At 39.5% G+C, this 21,056-nt stretch overlaps 1 protein-coding gene across 1 annotated transcript; it reads left to right on the forward strand.

Annotated features, from left to right (window-relative positions):
- The first annotated feature begins 644 nt into the window (after window positions 1–644).
- EIF4E (eukaryotic translation initiation factor 4E) lies at window positions 645–20,789 on the forward strand. Its single transcript, XM_079307106.1, has 7 exons — window positions 645–754; window positions 9,566–9,672; window positions 11,253–11,348; window positions 13,325–13,388; window positions 15,238–15,351; window positions 17,789–17,928; window positions 19,738–20,789. The coding sequence occupies exons 1-7, from the start codon at window positions 737–739 to the stop codon at window positions 19,850–19,852; spliced, it is 654 nt and encodes a 217-aa protein (XP_079163232.1). The 5' UTR covers window positions 645–736; the 3' UTR covers window positions 19,853–20,789.
- The last annotated feature ends 267 nt before the right edge of the window (window positions 20,790–21,056 follow it).

Raw genomic sequence — 21,056 nt, forward strand, 5'->3', positions numbered from 1 at the left:
CACCCGCTGTGCTCGGGGGACGGGGCAGCACACCCGCTGTGTATGGGGGACAGGGCAGCACACCCGCTGTGTGCGGGGGACGGGGCAGCACACCCGCTGTGCTCGGGGGACGGGGCAGCACACCCGCTGTGCTCGGGGGACAGGGCAGCACACCCGCTGTGCTCGGGGGACGGGGCAGCACACCCGCTGTGCTCGGGGGACGGGGCAGCACACCCGCTGTGCTCGGGGGACGGTGCAGCACACCCGCTGTGTGCGGGGGACGGGGCAGTACACCCGCTGTGCTCGGGGGACGGGGCAGCACACCCGCTGTGCTCGGGGGACGGTGCAGCACACCCGCTGTGCTCGGGGGACGGGGCAGCACACCCGCTGTGCTCGGGGGACGGGGCAGCACACCCGCTGTGCTCGGGGGACGGGGCAGCACACCCGCTGTGTTCGTGCACAAGCGGCTCTGGAGCTCGGGGGATCCCCGTGCGCTCAGCGCGGGCGGGCGCGTGGTGCCGCTCCCGCAGCAGCCGCCAGAGGGCGCTCCCGCACCCGCCCGCCTCTTCCTGCCCGGGCGACAGTGGGAGGGGTTCCCGGCGGCCCCCGCGCTCGAGGACTACGTTTCCCGGCGGGCACCGCGCCCCAAACGGCCGCCGGGCGCACGTGGCCACCGGGCGGCCAATCGCGTGCGGCCCGGGGCCTTTACCCGCCCCCGCCCCGCCCCGCGGTGCGTCCGCGATCCGAGCGCTCTAAGATGGCGGCGGTGGAGCCGGTGAGTGCCGCGTTCCCTTCTCCCGCCCGCCTTTTCCTTGCCTTCCTCCCAGCGCATCCTTATCCTCTTCCTCCTCGTCGAGGCGCCGCTCCGACGGCCGCGACGGGTGAGGGCGCAGCGGGCGCCCGGGCAGGCAGGCAGGCAGAAGGCGGCTGGCCGGGGAGGCCGGCGAGGAGCGCACGCTCGCTCGCAGGGGCCGGGGCGGGGGAGGGGGCGGCGGGCGCCGTGGCTGTGCCGGCACCGCGGCCCGGGCACGGCGGCCGTGGCTCCGGTAGGGCCCGGCGGGAGCGGGGCCCGCGGTCCGGCGGCGCCCATTGTGTGGCGCCCCGCCCGCGGCCCCGGCGGCCGCCCGGCCCGCCCGGCGCATGTGGCGCGGTGGGGGTGGCCATGTTGGTTCCCGCCGCCGCGGCCGGCCGGGCGGCGAGGGGCGGCTCCTCCGGCTGCGGGCGAGGGCCGCGATCCCGGCACGCCGGGAGAGGCGCCGCCGTGAGGGAACGCGGCCTCCGTAAGGCACAGATGCGCTGCTGGGGAGACTCGGCAAACGAAATCGTCTTTTCCGGCTTGTGTCATCTTCTATTCGAGGGTTTGGGGTTTCTTTCAGACCTTTCATGATAATTCAGTGCTTCTTTTTTTTCTTTTTTATTTTCCAGGTGATAAAAGTTATGTTCATGTTATTATGCTTGGTTTTACAAACGTAGCCCCAGCCTGCACTTCCATAATGAGCTGGAGCAGCTGAAAGTGACCCAAGTACAGTTGTTATTCTAATCCCACATGATTGTGTATCATGAGGAGAGGACAGCAGAAGACTCTGTTAGGGCTTCAAGAAAACACAGCTAAGGAGGGCTGGTCTCTTGCTGCTGTGCTTACCAGCTGTGAATAAATAGCTAGTGTGGTGTTTGGAGAGGCTTTGTAACATTTAGACAGAGCGAAAAAAGTTTTAAAATCAGTGGTTTTAAATAAAGACTAATTTCTCCCTTTTGTGTAAGGGACACTGATTTTTCCCTCAGTGGTTTTCTCCTCTGAACCAAACCCCATATTTTTGCCTATGAGGCAGAGGTTGAAGTGGGTCAGCATTATTAAATTGCGTGACAGCAGCTCTGTGCAGGGAGAGTGTCAGTTATTAAGAGTGCAAGATAGACCAACAGCAGCACCCTTCCTGTGTTCTTCAGCCAGTGTTCAGCTCTTTGTTTTCACATCCATAATCCAATCTTTGAGTTGTGTCCACATATCTGAAGATGAGGGCTTCCTCTCAGTGCACTGCATGGTGATTTTGGAGCTTAGCAGGAATGGTGATAAATAATTGGTAATACAGCCACAAGTAATTGAAATTACTCTTAAGGTCTGGGCCTTGTCGCTTTCTTTGCTGTGCTGCCGGCACAAAAATTGTCTTTGCACCGTTTTCTCCATTAACACTATCTGCACATTAAGGTAGATCTGGGCCTAATGTAGCAGAAAGTAAATAATTGTTTTTGCTGTTATATGTCCCAGCAAAATTGATTTCCCAGATGCAGTTCACCATGAGCAGTTGTGCTGAGCCCCTAAAAGTAGAAGATGGGGCAACACTCACAGCAATTTAATTAATGCGGTTGGTGAATGTTCTGCTGTAGCTACAGTGTGTTTGCATTCAGGAGTCAGCTGCTACCCATACTTGCTTATTTTCAAATTGAAGTAAATGACAGTCTTTGTTTATTGTCCTTGTAGGTGGCTGACTTCTCCTACCTAAGCCCAAAGTTAGACTTGTACAGTGACCGAGGTGCACAGTGTGCGTGTTTTGCAGCTGAGCAATTTAATTACACCTCTTGATCATAGGGTGGCCTTTCTGTTGCTCACCTGCAGTCTGGTCCTAGGTTTGTAGAGGTGTCATCTGTAATTCTTTCCTGGTGGGAGAATGTGTCTTGGGAAATACAACTGAGTATGGGTTGGTTTGTTTTTTTTTTTAATACAAGCTTCTGCTTAGATCAGTGATGTTTCTAGTACTGTCATGATTTCAAGAGTAACATACATTGAAAGTTTTAAGAGACTTGAAAAATGTTTCAGACTGTTAACAAATACAGAAACTTGAGTTTAGAGTTCTGTAGAGACTCCCATATTAGTTGTCAAAAAAGCAAGTTTATTCTAAATAAATACAGACTAATTGCACTGTGGTTTACTTCACTGTAGGGAAGACTTAAACCTTTGCAACACTGATAGATTAAAATGCTCCGTTTTTCTTGTGATGTCTAGGTTTTTCTTTTTAAAATACTCTAATTTTTAAGAATAGGCAGAAGTGTCGCCTGTTAGGGTGCTCATATAGCCTTTGAGGATTAAACATGATCAGATAATACCATGCAAAAGTTCACAAAGTCAGTAGTAATGCTTTAGTAAAGAGCAGTTTACCAGAGATGATTTTAAAATGTAGCTGCACAAAGCCCATAACTTCTAGGTGCATATAAATCTAAGCCCTCATTGTGCAAATTGGAAATTGCATCATGGTTCTTTTATTTTTTTGCTTAATGGCAATTACTGTTATAAATGTAATTCTTGTAAATTTAACACTTTTTTTTTAGCATACATCAATGACATTTCAATTGTGTTTTTTGAAAAGTGCTTGCTTGAGAAGGTAATTATACATAAGTGGGTTTCAAAACTAAATGAAACTTATCTCAAGGGGTTACAAACATAGTGTAGGACCTTAAAATTCTGGAGAGTTCATAATAGCTCCTAAAATTCAGTGTAGGCTGAAAGGTATTTATTTAGTATTATTTGCATGTAAGTTTAATTCAACTTTAGACTTGTTCTTGTTGCTGGGTCTTTCTGCTGTAAAACTCGGTGACCTGCTCTGTTTGAAGTCAGTACAGCATTGAACTGCAGTTTTGTGAACACAGTTGCTTTCTCATTGCATTTTTCTAAAATGATAGAGGACAGATGTATCTTTGATGCTGTTTAATAATTGAGAGTATCTATCATAAGCTTTTGAATTGTAAATAACATTTCTGACTATGGTGCTTCCTCTAAGAGGAGTATGTTGTACATCTTGTAAATTTTTTGAGATAAACACTTTACTGAAAGCAATTTTGAATAATTGCATTTCACACAGCATATAAAATACTAAACATATTTCAAAGAAATGCATAAAAATAGCATATGAAATCAAGCTGTGTTTCATTTGCTGGTACTACCTGCAGGTGTGGAGGTACATAGAAAACTTTTTGATGAGAAAATGTGTCCCTTTTGGCAGCTCTGTAAAGATTAGTTTGAATTTAGAGGAGGTGGAGGGGAAAATTAAGTAAGGGATATAGAGTGCCTGCATTGTGGAAGATAAATGCAGACTTTAAATGTTAATTAATGTGATTTTTTTCCTCAGATAAATTGTCTTTCACTTTTGAAATATTGGATAGTTGAGGTTAAACTTGAGTTTAGAAACTGTTTATTAGCTTGTGGTAGTTCTCATTTCTTCAAGTTTAAAACCTGTTTCTCTATAGGACATTGAGGTTAGAAAGGTATAAGTGTGTGATGTACAGTTGTAAGTGTGCTGTAACACAAGTGTTGTTAGCAGCCTTAAAGTGCCAGTTGTCCTTGGTTCTGTATAGCTGATTAAAGGCAGAAAAATTTTAACTGTTTAAAAGGTTTTTGTTTTTTTTTAAATTGGTGTTTGTTTCTCGTGTTCTGTGCTGTTCATCAGATAACCTATATGTATGACATTCTTTGCAGTCACTGGACATACCAATTGTACATCCAGTACTTTTTCTTTGAAGACCTCTCTCTTGACCATTCATTCATTCTACATTAAATTCTTTTTTGAAGATTGGATATACCTTAAATTTTCAGCAGATATAAAATTCTATGCTTTGTTGAACTGGGGGCTAAAGTATACTTTGCTAAACATGGAGGTCTCTTGTAGGAGTGTTTGGGGAGACTAGAGGCTTTTTCTTCTTTGAGTCATCTGAACTGTTCTCCCCATCAGTTTTGGGAAGTTTTCTTGTCTGGGTGCTTTAGAACTGACAGAATGTTAGATGTGGAAACTTATCCCGTGGGTAGATTCTATGCTCCAGTAGCAAAGGCAGCAGCAGAGTGCGGATTGGGGTAAGAGATGTTAGCACAAGGACAACTTGCTTAGGCAGCTACAAAAACCACAAAGGTACTGAGGTAGTTTGATATTCCTTGTAAGCTATTTGATAATGCTAGTTAGAAATTTGTGAGTTAAATGGTGAAAATGTGATTGGAATTTTCAAGTGTCCATAACCCATTCAGCAGAAGTCAAGAGGGTTATAAATGGTCTTTGTATCTTTCAAATCTGAGATTTCCTAGAAAACCTTTGACCCTAGAGGAAGTGTGTGACATTTTTTTACTTAGTCTTTTATTCCTGTTCTCCTGTATGTATGTTGCACTTCTGTTGTAATTTGAGGGGATGTCACTCAGTTAAAATCAGGTTTCATGTTTTTCATTGATTGCCTTTCTAAAAATCTGTGATGTTCTAAGCAGTGATGAATGCAGTTATGATAGTTGCTCTCTATTAGGCCTTGCCGTGTCACAAGGAGAAATATTTTCTTTGTCCTGGTCTGGAAATCTACTTCTAGCTTTTAAGTTGGTAACAGGTAGCTTTTAGTACCTCTCTTCCAGTTGCTATTGCATGTGCTACATATGATTTGTATCACTGTGCATTAATTCCTCAGAGTTTTCAAATCACTTCATTTGGTTTTTTAACAGGATATAATTCTTGCTTGTGGGTGTGGTTCGGTTTTTTTTGTTGTTTGTTTGTTTTTTGGGGTTTTTTTGGTCCAGAATGTTTTGAAATAAATAGCTCTTGAATTTTGTGCCTTGGAAATTACCCTACCTGTAATATTGTAGCAGTTACCTGCAAGATGCTTGAGGACCAGCAGATAGTAGAAATTGTTTTTCCCAAAGTATCAGGTAACTGGGGCATGCAGTTTTCTTCTTTTGGAAACCTGAAACAAGAAAGGTAAAAACTCTGCAATGTAACTTTAATACAAGAAGATGTGGAAAGCCTCTTCCACTAATTAGTTCTCTTAGCCTTTACCAAGAGTGCATAATTAGTGCTAGGTTATGTCCTTTTTGGGCAATAGTTGTTGCACTCCAACTGGACTTGCTAGACAACTTCTGTAGACATCCAATGACATGAATGTGGTCTGGGCAGCATCTGAAAATCCATGGTAAAACCTAGTCAAGCTGCTTGTTCTCCTTAATAGACAAACCTGATGAAGCAGTTTTTACAGAGTAAATGCTCTTTGTTTCCTGTCCCAGTGACGTGCACACCTTTCTTTGATATGTTGGTCATTATGTGCTGTGGAGAAAGACTAAATAACACCAATTAAATCTGCAAGTGTCAGAATCCAAATAATTGCAGATATACAGAGTCATTAAATGCTCAGTAGGCAAATGTTTCATGGACTTCTGCAGGCTGATTCCTACATCAAAAACCATGTGGGTAGTGAATAAATGTCACTTAATTATGTGCTGTCTTGTATATGGGAAGTGGGATTGGCCATGTGAAGCTTTCCAGTTTATCTGGTAATATTACCCTATTTTATTATGTTTTAAAAGCAGCAAAATCAGTGGTTACTTAGTGTAAAGGCAATTTTAGATTAAAGAATGCATTAGTTATGAGCAATGGTAAAATATTATAAGGGTTCTGAATATAGTAGTCCAGAAACTGCTGGTGGAGTCAGTCTTAGGTTAATAGTGTTGCAATTCCAGGGTTTCGTGCTGTGAATTGCTAAAATGTAGACAGTAACATTAATTCATGTGCTATTCATAGAATAGGATTCTGTGAAATTTCTTGGATACTGGGACTTCAAATGGACTTTAAATACCAATTACTGAACTTATAGAAACTTATATAGTTTCTATTTGACTAATAATGAAGAATGCTTTGGTATACAAGCATTTCATTTTGGTACTCAGAATAATGAGATAGAGGTAAGATAAAAGGATATGGAGCTGATAATGGTTAACAAGCCAACAATTGAAATGGTTCTTTTTCTGTTTTCCTTGATGGCTGTGGGAAATTGAAGAAAGTGAAAATTAGCTGCTTTAGACTTTTCTCTGAGACAAGCCAGAAATAATATATGTATATATTTTTAATAATAATTTCTGCTTCCAGCTTGACACCTGGGTTGCTATCCTTGATGAGGCAGCCTGGTGCTGAACAAAAAGTTGGTTCTGGTGTCCCAGTTTTTGGGGGGAGTGATACAGTCCTGGATCAAGATCATAGTTAGCTAGGTCTTGGAACTGAGCTGTCCTTCTCTACTTTGGGCAGGAGCTTGAATAATGGTTAGTCCGAGTTTCATTAATGCCCTGTAGCTTTCAGAGTATCTAAAGGCATTTGATATTGTGCTGGCTTAAGTAAAATGCTTGTGCTGAGTCAGATGTCTTCTGTTTGTCCAAAAATAGAATTTCATGTAGTTGATGTGAAGGATGATCATCAGTGTACCAGGCAGGTGTTGAGGCTCAGTGCATTTTTCTTTTTTTCTGGACATGCTACCTTAATCCTTCCTAATGTTATCCTTCCTTAGGAATTATGAAACAGTTTGGCCCTGCATGTGCTCAGTGGCTTTGTATTGCTTCTTCCATTTTATGTAGTTGTGATAATTTTGGGAGAGTGACCAGGGAGCCCTTGGGATTAGGTCTTTGTGTGTTGAAAGCTAGTCACTGAGCAAACATGAGATTCTCAGCTGAAATAGTTTTTGGAAGATATTCTGCATATGCATTCAACAAGAGTGAGTCTGTTTGATGTTAAAATTCCTAATAGCATTTGTAAATCAGTTGTGAATATTAGATGTCACAACTGCAGAGTATTGTGACTGAAAGCAAGCTGTAGCACAAAACCTAGTGCTATTCCAGAATATCAGCAAAATTTTTCTCATAGAGTTACTGTATTTCCACATGTAACTTTACTGAATTTTCTGTTTAGAAGCCCCTAAAGGGGCCACACTTAAAATTTAGCTGTCTATGCTTGTTTTTCTGTAATATACAGATCATGTGAAGGAGGAAGTATTAAAGTCCTTTTGTGCACTGTCTGGAATTGTTCAGTGGGATGGTTTTGTGTTATTAAAGTTGAAGGATACAAAAAAAAAAGTGGGGGTAACACTAGAAATTCTATTTCTAGATAGAATTTGAAGAACTGAGGGGTTTTTTTAGGTCTGCTTAGCTTTTTATAGTATTACACTGGAGGAGATGTGACAGATTGTTCAACACTGTTTCTGTGGGTTTGTTAGTGATGATCCCTTTGGGGAATCCTCAGAAAGCATTTAGTTTTATTAAGAGGAAGGGAATTGTGCTATTGTACTGTGTAAATCAAAGCACTGGCCGAGTGTTCTTGTTAGATCTTGGCATTTCAGTCTCTTCACTGTGAGTGCAGGTGCATGTGAGTGTTCTGGAATGTCATGAGCTGTTTTTCTAGGTGGGCTGTTAAACTAAAGCATACTTGATTATTTTCAACCATAAAGGAGTAACTTCTCTGATGTAAAACATATCATGCCTAATAATGCTAAATATATTGATAATGAAAAGAAAATCCCTGTTAAGATGAATCTTTAGGTGTTATCCAGAAAGGTTTGCCAGCTTACTTGTGAAGATTGAACAGTGTTATCACTTCAAATTTATTCCATTTTTCAACAGCTTTGGTGTGATAAATGTATGTGGAAGCCTGGAGTAAACTGTTTTGTTAATTACATTACTTAACATTATTTAATTTAGTCCTATGTTAATTTGTTCTGTTAAAAACCACAAAATTTAAATTAATTTTTAAATGCTACTCTTATGTTGCCACGTTTGGAAATGTCTAGAGTCTTTAGGTTTGCTGTAGTTAGCTTCTATTTATACTACTGAAGTGCTTTTTCTTTCATGGGGTCAGCTATAGAGGCATTTTTGTGTTAGCTCTTGGGAATGAGCTACAGTCCTCATTCTGTGTTTTGGTCATATTCTAGCATGGATTGCAGATCAGGGAGGGATGGTGGTAACTGGCAGGGACACTTGGCCTCACAATAAAGCTTTGTATTCCCTGGTTTGAAGGAAAGGCATTAGAATTTCAAACCTGACACAGTGACTTCTCGAACTGAGTGACAAGCCCGAGGGGCTTTGCATGCAAAGAGAACATACTTTACTACTTTGCTAAAGTCTATTTAATGTTTCTAGAGCTGTGTCTATAAAGTTGAAAAAAACTCTTTAAATCAATCTAATACCTACTAAACCAGTAAGTACATTTATTTCAGTTGGAAATTTGAGAGCTGATCTGTATTTAAATTCGGGTATTTTGTTCACGATGTTGCAAATACAAAGATAACTATGCACTGGCTTGACTTCTAGCTGCTTGCAGTAGCTGATTTTTAGATCTAAGAACTTTAGTTTTATCTTCTACTTGTATAAATAGATGTTTTCCTAAATAACAGAGCCTGTACACCTGTTTCAAATGATGCTCTGTCAGAAGCTGATACAAATAATTTTCATTCCGAAATTACTACTCTGAATTTATTGTAGATGTGCACATAGATTGTATATTTCTGAAATAGCACTCAAAAGCATTTCAGAATTAGACAAGTGTGTATAGTAAACCATTTTGGAAACAAATTGCTTGGGAAGCAAATCACTGAACAGCAGAATGTGAATTCCTGCAGTTGGTGTTTATTGCAGGGCCTGTTAAGATATTGAAGAATAAAGGGGTACAAACTGTGCTTCTATGATGTGATTTGAGCCTCTAACCAAGATAAGTTATAGAGACTCTTAGCTTTACCCTTTCTAAAGTAAGTTCAGAGACTTAAATTACTTCAATAAAAATTGAGAAGGAATGTATTAATAACTCCTTTCTTCAAACAGGAAACCACTCCCAACCCCCAACCTGCAGAAGAGGAGAAAACCGAGCCAGCACCTAGTCAGGAGGTTGCCAGCCCTGAACAGTATATTAAACATCCACTACAAAACAGGTAAATGCTGCAGAAATGTGATTGTAGTTTTGCCAGGGATAGAAAAATGCCTTTGGCTTTACAGTTGTTACTTACCTTACATTCTCTAGCAGTATTTTAGGAGTTCTGAAGTTAATTCTTTTTAAAGAGTTTTGCAGTGAGGTTGCAAAATAAGGAGACTCTGATCCAAATGTTAATATTCAGTCTTCTTCAGATCTTGCAAAGATTTTCAGCTTCTGTAAATGCACTTTTTCCAAATGCAGCCAGGTACTTGGAAAGGGCTTTGCTTTTAGTTGGAGGCAGGCAGAGCTTTTGTTGCTTATGTCTGGTGTATTTTAAGAGGCTGACACTGAGGTGAAGCTGCTACCCACTAGAACTGGAAAACCTTGCATTCTGCCTTGTACTTAGGTAAATTAAGGTGCCAGTAAAATTATATTTCCAAGTTGGTGAAAAATTCAAGCCCTCTTACAGCTTCAAAAAGACCAGTTTGGAAGTAATTTTTTCTAAGTGGGCTGATGAGTTACTGTGAAATGCTCAGTACATATTGTTGGGAGGTACCTTTTACCAAATGATACCTTACTCTCTTTCTAAGTTTTGAGCAAGTGTGAAAACAATGCTTCCCTATAGTGCTATGCTGTACGTGTTCCATTTTCTTTGTTGTCTTTCAGCTTTCATTCTCCTTTCTTCTAAACCCCTTGATTAAATTGGTGCTGACACTTCTTTACAAGTGTAGTGAGGCTGTTACTGGAAAGGAGTAAACTTTTAAAACTAGATTTGCTATGTCAGGAAGGGTCTGAAAACAACAGATTTTTTTAAGTCACATAGTGACTTAAAAGTTTTCTGAGTTATTTCAACACTACTGAAATGATCAGAGTGGAAAAAAACCCCAATTACTTGATTAAATGTCTCATTAGGTATCCTCTTTCATCATTTTAAATTGCTGCAATGATGCTTTTTAGATTCAGAAAGAGCTTCTTAATGTGAAAGGTTCAATTTTGTCTTGTTACTTGTACTTGGCAGAGATGATTTTTTTCATTTAGTCTTGTCTTCATATAGGCTTATTTTAAAACTTGACACAACCAATTTGTGGGGTTTTGAGATGGTTGCCATTAGTAAGCTTAATGCAGCTTCCATTTTAAAATTTATGCTTTCCTGGTATGTGAGTGCTTGGGAATCTTTCATATCATACATAGCTTTGGAGTGATACAATTTGCTTATGTAACCTTTACAAGGAAATTACTGGCCAGGGAGCCCAGTTTGAATAGTTGGTGTTGTTTTAGACCATGATCAGTTGTTTGTGGTAGGGGATTGCAGTTTAGCAGTGACAGCAAGGAGAAATATCTGAGGCTTAGAGTCTTAAAAGAATTCCAAAGCTATTTAAAATATTTACCTAATGGTTTGATAAAATCTGCCCTGTTTCTTGTAATGAAAGCACAAACATTGTTGATTTTTAAAGAATTGATCACATAGCATATTGATGAAAGCTGACCTCCACACTCATAATATATTAAGGCTCACAATTAGTTTGAATATAACAATAGAAATAATTCCATTTTTAATATACTTTAATTTCTAGATGTTTTTATTTTGTTCTCCTTTAGATGGGCACTCTGGTTTTTTAAAAATGACAAGAGCAAAACTTGGCAAGCAAATCTTCGTCTTATCTCAAAGTTCGATACTGTTGAAGATTTTTGGGCGTAAGTAAAGATTTTTCAATCTGCACAATAATTCTGGGATTTGTTGGCTTATATCCAAGTCAAAAAACCCATGAAGTGTTCTGGTAACTGCAGATTCTTGTGTGTAATCTGAATACTTGCAAAATTGAAGGTGAAGTCTTTTGAAGAAAAGGTAAATGGAGAACTTTTTCATCCTTTAAATACTTGTTGTCTTGCTGAAATACCGCAACACTGTTTATATTCACGTGTAAGTGACAGTCATGTAGAACATTTAATTGGTGCAGTAGCTGTCTCATAGTAACATGAACCTGTAAATTCTGGTGGCCAACTAATTGCCACTTCCATGGCCCCACATCTTCCTCCTTGATTAAACTGACCACTGGCTCATATCACATGTTCAAGTGTGCCTGAATCTGGAACGTAGTACTTGAGATTCATGCAGATTAATGGCATCCTTGGAAAAAATTCATTAGAGGTTACAGAAGAAATGACCTTCCTTCTAAGTTGAAGGTCTGTGAGAGTGATTTGGCTCCAACAGCAATGCAAAGTCTTTGAAGATGGGCCTGTGCTTTCCAAGCACTTGCTTCAGTCAAGATTTTGCCTGCCATAATACTGAAACATGGAAGCAAAGCAAGTGCTGTAAAATTGGAAAAAAAAAAAAAGCTTTATGTATTTGATCTCAGTGTTTCATGCTACATGGAGTTGGTAGGGTTATTTTTGTTGCATACTTTTTTTGGATGTGATCCCCATGGAGGGAGATGGGGTCTGAGTGTAATAATAGAACCCATCAGTGACCCACTGGCACCCAGAGGAAAAAATACTTCAGCCTTTTAATGAGCTTTATTTATTGGTGTAGCCCTAGCAGGGAATGGGATTCTGGGCTTGTAACCAGTCTGCCTTTCCTACTGTGGGTGTCACTACAAACTCTGGGTCACTCAGCTGACTGTGGTGGGGTATCTGATGGGCAGCTGAATTGTTTTAAGCTCACTACTAAAGTTAAGGGTGAGTTTTTGAGCTTTTGTAACTGAGAGCATCTTGGTAATTATAAAGTGCTTAATCTAGATGTCTGCAGTGAAGATATAAAATCAGCCACCAGCAGTTAAATTATGCCTTCTTTGTGGCTGGAGTGGGAAATAGGTGTGTTGTTCTGGGGAGAAAATTTCAGTGACAAGATAAACTTCAAAGAGGCAAACTGTTAAATTTGTAACCAGTGTTTATAAATTCTTGTGCGTGACTTCTCATTGTTAGAACATCATAGTAATCAGGGGTTTTTTTGATGCTGAACTGTGCTTCAATATTAGTTGGTTTTGGGCTACAGGTTGCTACAATATATGCAGTCCTCTTTCTGGAGTCTGACCCTAATAGTGCAGGGGTGAAAAAAGGCATCTTCTTGTTTGAGGAGGAGACACTATGTAATCCTTTGATTATTTTTCTGAATTGCACACTTGTAAATTTACAACTCTGAATATATATTTTTCTATCATCTTTTCTTGTATTTTGAGTCCTTAATTTGAATTATCAGGCCTACAGCATTCATACCAAGAGTACTGTATCAAATAGCAAGGTTGAGCATTTCTCCTAGAAAACTCTCAGCAGTGAGAGTAGCCCTAGAAATAGAAACAGTTATCCTTATTTCATTAATATATGGAATACATATGGACACAGAACCTGTTGCCATGAAAGCCCAGTGAGTTATGTCTCTAATAACTTTGAACTTCAGTTCTGAACCTTAGAACTAGGTTTAAAAGAAGCATTGGAAATGAGTTTAAAAGGAATTGTGGGGTTCCTGTTCCATTTTGCTGCTTTAAGCCTAGAACATCTTAATACTGATACTTTTATATGGTTAAAAATACTTAAGAAATAGGGTTGATTCTGAAATAACTTTATTGCCCCTTAATTTTTGGGCTCTATTTGGTCATATGTCTTAAATTCTTTTAGAATTTTGTACCTTAAAACAATGCCTAGTTTCTAATCCTGCTTTTTTTCCCCTCCATTAGTTTATACAACCATATCCAGCTCTCTAGTAATTTAATGCCTGGCTGTGACTACTCGCTCTTTAAGGTAGGCTTGCTAACATTTTTTTCTTTAGTTAAGGATGTTGATGTATGGTTTCCTGACTAAGCAAGACACTGTTCAGATATTTCACTTAAGATGTTTAGGAACACGGTTGGGAATGTCATAAAGGTGTTAATTTTTTTGAGGAAGTCCCAAACAGGTGCTGTTTGAAAATCAGGTTGTCATTACTTCTGAAATTGCAAGCAGTTAAGCTTTAACACGTAGCACAGATAGATCTTAATCTGTGACTGTATTAGTCTTCATTCTGTTTGAGATGTTTGTACAAACAATTAAGTGTAATGTTTTCTAATGTGAAACATTTCACTTGATGTGAAATGAGTTAAAATGTCTGTGGGAGGCAGCAATGTTGCCAAGTCTTCCTTATGGGTACTACTAGCCAGATGCACAGTACTGTTAATTTTTGTACTACCAGTTAAATGCTATATTACTTGAGCATGAAATAGAAAAGTGCACACAACATAGACAATTAGAACACGCTCAGTAAGTGTGCAGGCTAGCAAATAGGAAATGCTAATGGGAAGGTGTACGTGAAAATATGCCTCAGCTGAGGTGGAGTTATGAATTGGAGCTCTAAGCTAAATCCTAACCTCGTAGCAGTGCTTCTATCGTGCATCTTCCTTTTTGGATTCCAGCACCTAAATAGTCCCTGAAGTGCTGGTGCATGGTTCCTCCTTGGCTCATAAAACCTAGCCACAGGCTGGGGCTCCTCAGCAGACTCTGCACTGTTTGTAGATCCAGCAGCTTTATGTAGTGAAGAGGTGACACTGCTTGGGATTGAGAAGGTAATGGTGACTGAGAAACCTTACTAGAATTTTAAGAAACTGTAGGCCCTTCAGAGATTAGGATATCTATGGATAATGCTTGGGGTTTTTACCTGAATCCTTTATTTGTGTTTTAAGTACGTGTATCTGTTCTGTGTTTGCTTGTCATCAAGTGGTAATAATTATGTAACTTCATGGAACAGGTATAGAATTGGCAACTGTTTCAGGCTTCTAGGCAATCTCTCACTGCTTGTCCTTCAGTTGTGACCTCTTAAGAGGTCCTCTTAAAGGTGATGAAGTAGTTTAAGCTCTGCAGCTGCCAGTGAGGGTGTTATATTTAAAGTGAGATGACACCACTCTATACTGCATGTTAATTGCTTGGTTTTCACCCTTAAGTTCTGTAGTGCAATTCTTAGTGGATAGTTCTTAACAGAATTCCTCCATTTCATTTTTCATTACTTTATGAAGTGCAGCATAGCTGGTTGATATGGGAGAAGTAGCTGACTGCTTTGCTGTATCAGCACATGCAGAATCATTTATTTCAGTGCAGGGTCACTGGCAAAATGTGAATAAGGTCTTGTTTGGAAAGTGTATCTGGATTTTTTTTTTTTTTTCTCCCCAACAATGAAAACCCTCTTATTTTCACCTTGTGTGTGAAGGAAATTGTTGAGAGACTGCCAAAGGTGTCTGTTTCAGTGAAAAAAATCATGTGTAAGTGAAGCATTTGGCTGATCTTGCACAGAGTGCAAGACATAAAATAAGGACTCCAGATAAAATTAGCAGCTACATTCTGGTTTCACGCAGGGCAAAGCAAGTGATTGTCTTTGCCTTGTGCCTTTTTTTTAATGTAACATGTAGCCAAGACACTGGTTTTGTCTGGACTGTGATGCTTCTGTAGAACTAAAAGTTCATTAGTCTGCACTTGTTGTTTTGAAAGTTTGATATTGGTGAGAGACAGTATTTCTGGACATTCTTGTATGTATCTTCAACTGTATACTTATTTAACTTACTGTTCCAGTTATCACTGGCCTTTTTAGATGGAGTCTGATTTAACTTGTGGTCTTTCTTTGCAGGATGGGATTGAGCCCATGTGGGAAGATGAAAAAAACAAGCGAGGAGGCCGATGGCTAATTACACTAAACAAGCAGCAGAGACGAAGTGACCTTGATCGCTTCTGGCTAGAGACAGTAAGCACCAGTGGCAGCTGAGAAGCCTTATGTTTGTGTGAAAATATATTTAACTGATTTGGTATTTGTGTGCTACACTATTCTAGCTTCTTGGCAGCAGTGTCCTGTAGGGTTTTATTGACAGGCTGTATTTGAAGCATGTTTTTTCAATACTGATCCTTCATGTGGGTGTATGCTGTCTAATACTTCCTTGTAACAGGCAGCAACAGGGAGAGTTCTGCAGGGCAGATTAAGCTTTTCCCATTTAATGTACAGAGCATTACTGTTGAACTATTGTGAAAATAATATATTGTCCTGGGTGCAGCTTGCTGATTCAATAGAGAAATTTGATTTACAAACACTTTTTTAAAAAGTGAGTAGTTTTCAAGTTTTTGCGTTGTTGAACAACACACATTCAGATTTTTTTTTCTATATTTATCTTAATGCTGGGATAGGCAATAATAGCACATTCATCCTGTATGTACACACCATAAAAATACTTTTTTTCCATTGCTGTTATCTCTCTGGAATAGAATTGAATGGTAAATATATTTCTATATATATATATAAATGTACTAGAGACAAATGTGTTGGCTAAGAACTGAGAATATCTTAAGACAGTCTAGTGCAATTTAGGATTTGGGGACATGGATTGCAGACAGGACAATGCACAGCAGTCTTGGCAAATCTCTCATCTTTTGTCCTTGTTTTTATGAGAGGCAAAGAGTATTGCACCCCTTTGAAAGGGAGAAATGGCCTTCAGAATCAAAGCAGGGGTGTCCACAATGTCATGATTTTCTTTGTAGTTGTGATTTGAAGAGAGTATTACAGTACTGGGCAGCGTGACTGCATATGAGCAAATTAACGTTATGCTGCATGTACTTGGCATAATGCATGTGACTCCTGGCTGCTAGTAGCCATGACATATGGCTTGGAAACATGTAGATAGACTCTGTAAACTGAAGGCTAAAGGGCTCTGCTTTTTGCTTAGCAGTGAACAATGGCACAGAGCCTAAATACCCAGGTGACTGTGATATGTGCCCTAAAACAACCCTGTCACTTCTAATTCCAGTAATTATATGCAACCCATTTTCTGCAATAGAAATCAAAGCCTTTATAACTCCCCTTTGGAACAAATTTTTATTACAATATAATGGTCTTAACAGTAAACTAGACTTCATTTCGGAAGACTTTTTTTTCCCTGTTGTGCAACATTCATGAGAAATGTACCTAAGTAGTGTTTATTAAGCATGGTAGTCATCTTTGCTTGTATGTGAACTAAGACAGTTGATATCTTGCATATGTGTGTGGTTTGATCTTAACTGTTTATGGCTTGAATTACTCAGTGATTGTGTGCAGCCTGCAGTTGGGTGTAATGTTTTAAACGTGTCTGATTATATCTGATTTATTCATTAGCACACTTGTCTTTTTTGTATTTCCTCGAGTAAGCCAGCCCTTGTGGGTCTGATGGGTACTGGAAGACCTGCTTTGTTTGAAAAGTTACAAACATGTTGAATTTCCAAGTGTTATAAGAGATACCAGAAAACTAATATAACAGCATTTAAGCAGTGTATTTAATATACTGTGGAAGTGAAGGAAACGAGTGTCCATTTGCAGATTCAATGGGCAGAAAGATTTTTTTTTTAATTCAACCTAGTCTAGGTGAATCCGTCTCAAGTATAAGAAATCACTATTTTTGAATATCAGAATTGCTTGTTTTCAAGTTGCAAGCTGAAGACTTTTACATACTTCCACAGCTAGCACGTTGTGCAGGGCTGTGACCCTGCTCAGTCTGATGTTCCTGGCCAATTCCAAGCTTCACTGCTAGAAACCTGGGAGGAAGAATCTTGTGTTATTTATGCACTTGCATTGGTGCATTGTATTAAACCCTCCCGTTGAGGATCATTCATGTTCACTTTAGAGTTTATGGAAATGCTGTGTCAATAGGAAGTAACACTTCATTGGATAGCACCATCTGGCTGTGGTCAGATTTACTTCTAAATCGATAAACTTTAGCATTGAAGTTAAACCTTATGTACATGATGTGCAAATAGTCCTTAACAGATTCTTCCTAGATAACGGATGGAAACACCTAAAATTTCTGATTGGTCCATCTGTGTTAAGTGTTCTCTAGAAAGAAAAATACAGTGCTTTAATTCTTCTCTTATTTTGGATTGGGAAGATGGGATGCAAGGCAGCAGTGTGGAAATGATCAGCTGTGTCAGCTTGCAGCAGGTGGCAGAGGAGGAGGAATGGAAAATTCAGAATAGAAGGAAGATGCCCTACTAGAGTATGTTCACTTGTAAGATTTGGAACTTCAAGAAGACACTGCAATAAATAGAAAATGATTGTATGGCAAGTGGCTTTAGGCAGTAAAATGTGTTCCTCAGTCCTTGTGTACACTGAGTGTTTGCCTACAGAACAGGATTCTGACTCTGAACTGCTTTCTCTTTCACAGCTGCTGTGCCTTATTGGGGAGTCATTTGATGACTACAGTGATGATGTGTGTGGTGCTGTTGTTAATGTTAGAACTAAGGGTGATAAAATAGCAATATGGACAACTGAATGTGAAAACAAGGATGCTGTTACGCATATAGGGTAAGTAACGTGATCGGTGCCTCTGCTGTGAGGTGCAACTGCATGTGAAGCAGTTGGCTAGAGACGGGAGGCATTTCAGGCAACTGCAGCCTGTGCAGGGCTGCATGCCCAGCTTAAGTAACTGTGCCAAATGGTGCTAAAGCCTTCATTTCAAAACTACAGTGAAGGTAGTGCAGCACTACAGAGTAGTTACTAACACATGCCCGTAGACAAATCTTGGCAAAAATTCTCATTTCACAATGAGGCATTGTAATTAACAACTGTAGGTAATGTGCAATCTGTTCCAGCCTGCCAGTTTGTAAAGGTGGGCAGTCAGAGTAGAGCATTGATAAGATGTTTTTCCAGGAAAGTGATGCTTACAAATAAGATAGGAATGGAAAGGTGCTACAAATCTGAAGCTCAGAAGGATGTACTTAAATTTGGAAAAAGAAAGCTGTACAGTGATGTACTGTGAAACTCTACAGGTGTTTTCTTACATTTTGCCTCTGTTTAGGTACAGATAAATCAATGCTGAGATTCGTGGGCTATTTGACCTGTGTACTAGCATGCTGTAGACTTTAAGTAAGCAACAGTAGTTCTCAGATTAACCTGTGCTTTGGAAAATGCATGTTCTGCTCTAGAGTATAGCAAGTATTGCTAATTTCACAGTTACTATTTGCAGCAATATGTGATTACAATTACTAATTGCACAAGTATTTATTCTGTACTATTGATGCTTTGGAATAATGTGCTGTTAAATTTGTCATTGTCGGCCATTTACCTTATGCAAACCAATGAAAATGTTTATTTTCTTGGCTTAGTGCTTCTGTCTTAAGTCAAACTTGAACTGTCAGGCATAGCAGCTTACTTTTTTTACTTCCTGATGACTGTTTTGACATGCCTTTTTTGGGCCTTTAAGAATTTGTCTGCCTTCTACTAACATTTTTATTATACAGTCATGTTTTCAGGCTTCAATGGTAAGTGTTTAATAATAAACAAGCAAAGCAATGATATTCATCTTCTACTACCAGAATGTTGCAATAAACCTTGTAGGCATCAGACAGCATTTTAGGATGGTATTAACCATTAACTAAGGAGTTGACTCCTTTAGAGAACTGTGAAAAAGTTAAGATTTTTGCAAACTGATACAAGGACCAAGGTAAGTTATGTTGCCTGCTATCTCCTATTATTACCCTAACTCCAGACAGGAGTGGCCATTAGTGACTTGCATCTTGTACTGCTGCTTGTCTTGAGATGTAAGATCCAAGCTTGCTTTTCTTAAAGCTTCTGTTGGGTAAGGTGCCTGTGACCAGGTCTGTGGGCTCTGCTTTCTATCAGTAGTTAAAGGAAAGACAGCAACTCTCTGTAGCCACAGTGTGTGGGGTGATTAAAATTGACTGTTCCAGGGAATTGCTGTTTTCTTTGGTTCAGGTAACTTTATCATCTCAGTAGTCTGGAATTGTGAACTTTGAGTTCTTCATAGCTGTTTTGTTTCTGTATGTAGAAATGCAGCTTTCTGGTATTAATGATACTTACATGAATGCAGTATAAAATCCCTGCATTTGCATTTATTTAGGCATGTTAATTATTTTTTGCAAGAGCTTGTCCTACTATATGTGCTAAGTCATTTTACAAAACTGTAAGTGGGTTTTAGATGCAATACACTAGAAAAATCATATTTCAAGTCCTGTATTCATATTTGAGAAATTTTTCTAAATAGGCAGCTTTTTTTTTTTATGGTATCCACAGATCTTAAAAGCAGGTGTACTGATACTATTTCCTTCCTAAGGACTTGTCTTAAACTGTTGTTTTATTTCTTTTCCTCTCCAGGAGAGTATACAAGGAAAGATTAGGACTTCCTCCAAAGATAGTCATTGGTTATCAGTCCCATGCAGACACAGCTACTAAGAGCGGCTCCACCACTAAAAATAGGTTTGTTGTTTAAGACGACACCTTCTGAGTATTCTTTCATAGGAGACTGCGTCAAGCAATCGAGATTGGGAGCTGAACCAAAGCCTCTTCAAAAGCAGAGTGGACTACATTTAAATTTGATTTCCATCTAAATGTTGCTAAGATTTGTGAGAAGTCTCATTCGCCTTTGTCTTGTACTTCTATGTTCAATTTTTCTATTTTGGCTGAAGTAACCGTTACCAATTGGAATTTTAGTACACTTCAACCCCAAATCCATAAGTGTGTTTCTGGCCCACTCTGTAATAGCTTGGTAGAAACATTACTATTGCAAAAAATAATTTGTTTATCCACAGTATTCAGAAAAGAAGTTGCATTTCTGTACCTGCAGGAAATTACTCTGTTTTACATTTGCATTGTATGCAGTAAGATTTTGCTGGTTTGGAAAAAGAGTATGGTGCATACAGTTTTCTAGCAATTTTTTTATACAGCATCATCTTTGCTGTAACCTCTGCTGATGGCTGCTAGATTAATTTATTTGTTTTCCCTATTTGATAACATTAGTGATATTTTGATTTCAGTTGTTTTTGCTCATGTAACATTTGGTGAAGAATCTGGGAATATGACAAAGGTGGAATAAACGTTAATTTTGTGCATTCTTTGGTAATTTTTTGGGTTTTTTGTAACATCAAAGCTTTGCTACAAATTTATGCATTTCAGTCAAATCAGTGATCTTTTTGTGTGATTTCCTGAACATAAATGTGGAATTTTTTTTAATGTAACACCATAATTTACATTCCTTACTAGAAATAGTATGTCTGTTTTTGTATCTTATGCTGTATTTTAACACTTTGTATTACTTAGGTTATTTTGCTTTGGTTAAAATGGCTCAAGTAGAAAAGCGGTCCCATTCATACTAAGACAGTGTACAAAACTGTAAATAAAATGTGTACAGTGAATTGTCTTTTAGACAACTAGATTTGTCCTTTTATTTCTCCATCTATACAGCAAGTATTTGTACCTCTTGTGACAAGGCAGTCTCTACTGTGGCTTCTATTGTAGTGTCTTCCAAGAAAGATAAAGTCTGGAGCTATAGTCTGTTGAAACTGTTAATAAACCTATTAGATAGCACCCTAAATCAAAGTGGAGTTCTATCAATGTGGCTACTGTTCTTTCTTAGTGATTGGTCTAATTGATCATGGTTTGTGTTGTTTCTCTTTTGACTTCTGTTTTATGCCCAA

This window comes from Erithacus rubecula (genome assembly GCF_903797595.1).
Source record: "Erithacus rubecula genome assembly, chromosome: 5".
Taxonomy (NCBI): Eukaryota; Metazoa; Chordata; class Aves; order Passeriformes; family Muscicapidae; genus Erithacus; species Erithacus rubecula.

What these genes read in the sequence shown, in the direction of transcription:
- EIF4E (XM_079307106.1), top strand. An exon ending in ATCGCTTCTGGCTAGAGACA is followed by an intron (nt 15,352 to 17,788) that starts GTAAGCACCAGT and finishes TCTCTTTCACAG; the next exon opens with CTGCTGTGCCTTATTGGGGA. An exon ending in GATGCTGTTACGCATATAGG is followed by an intron (nt 17,929 to 19,737) that starts GTAAGTAACGTG and finishes TTTCCTCTCCAG; the next exon opens with GAGAGTATACAAGGAAAGAT.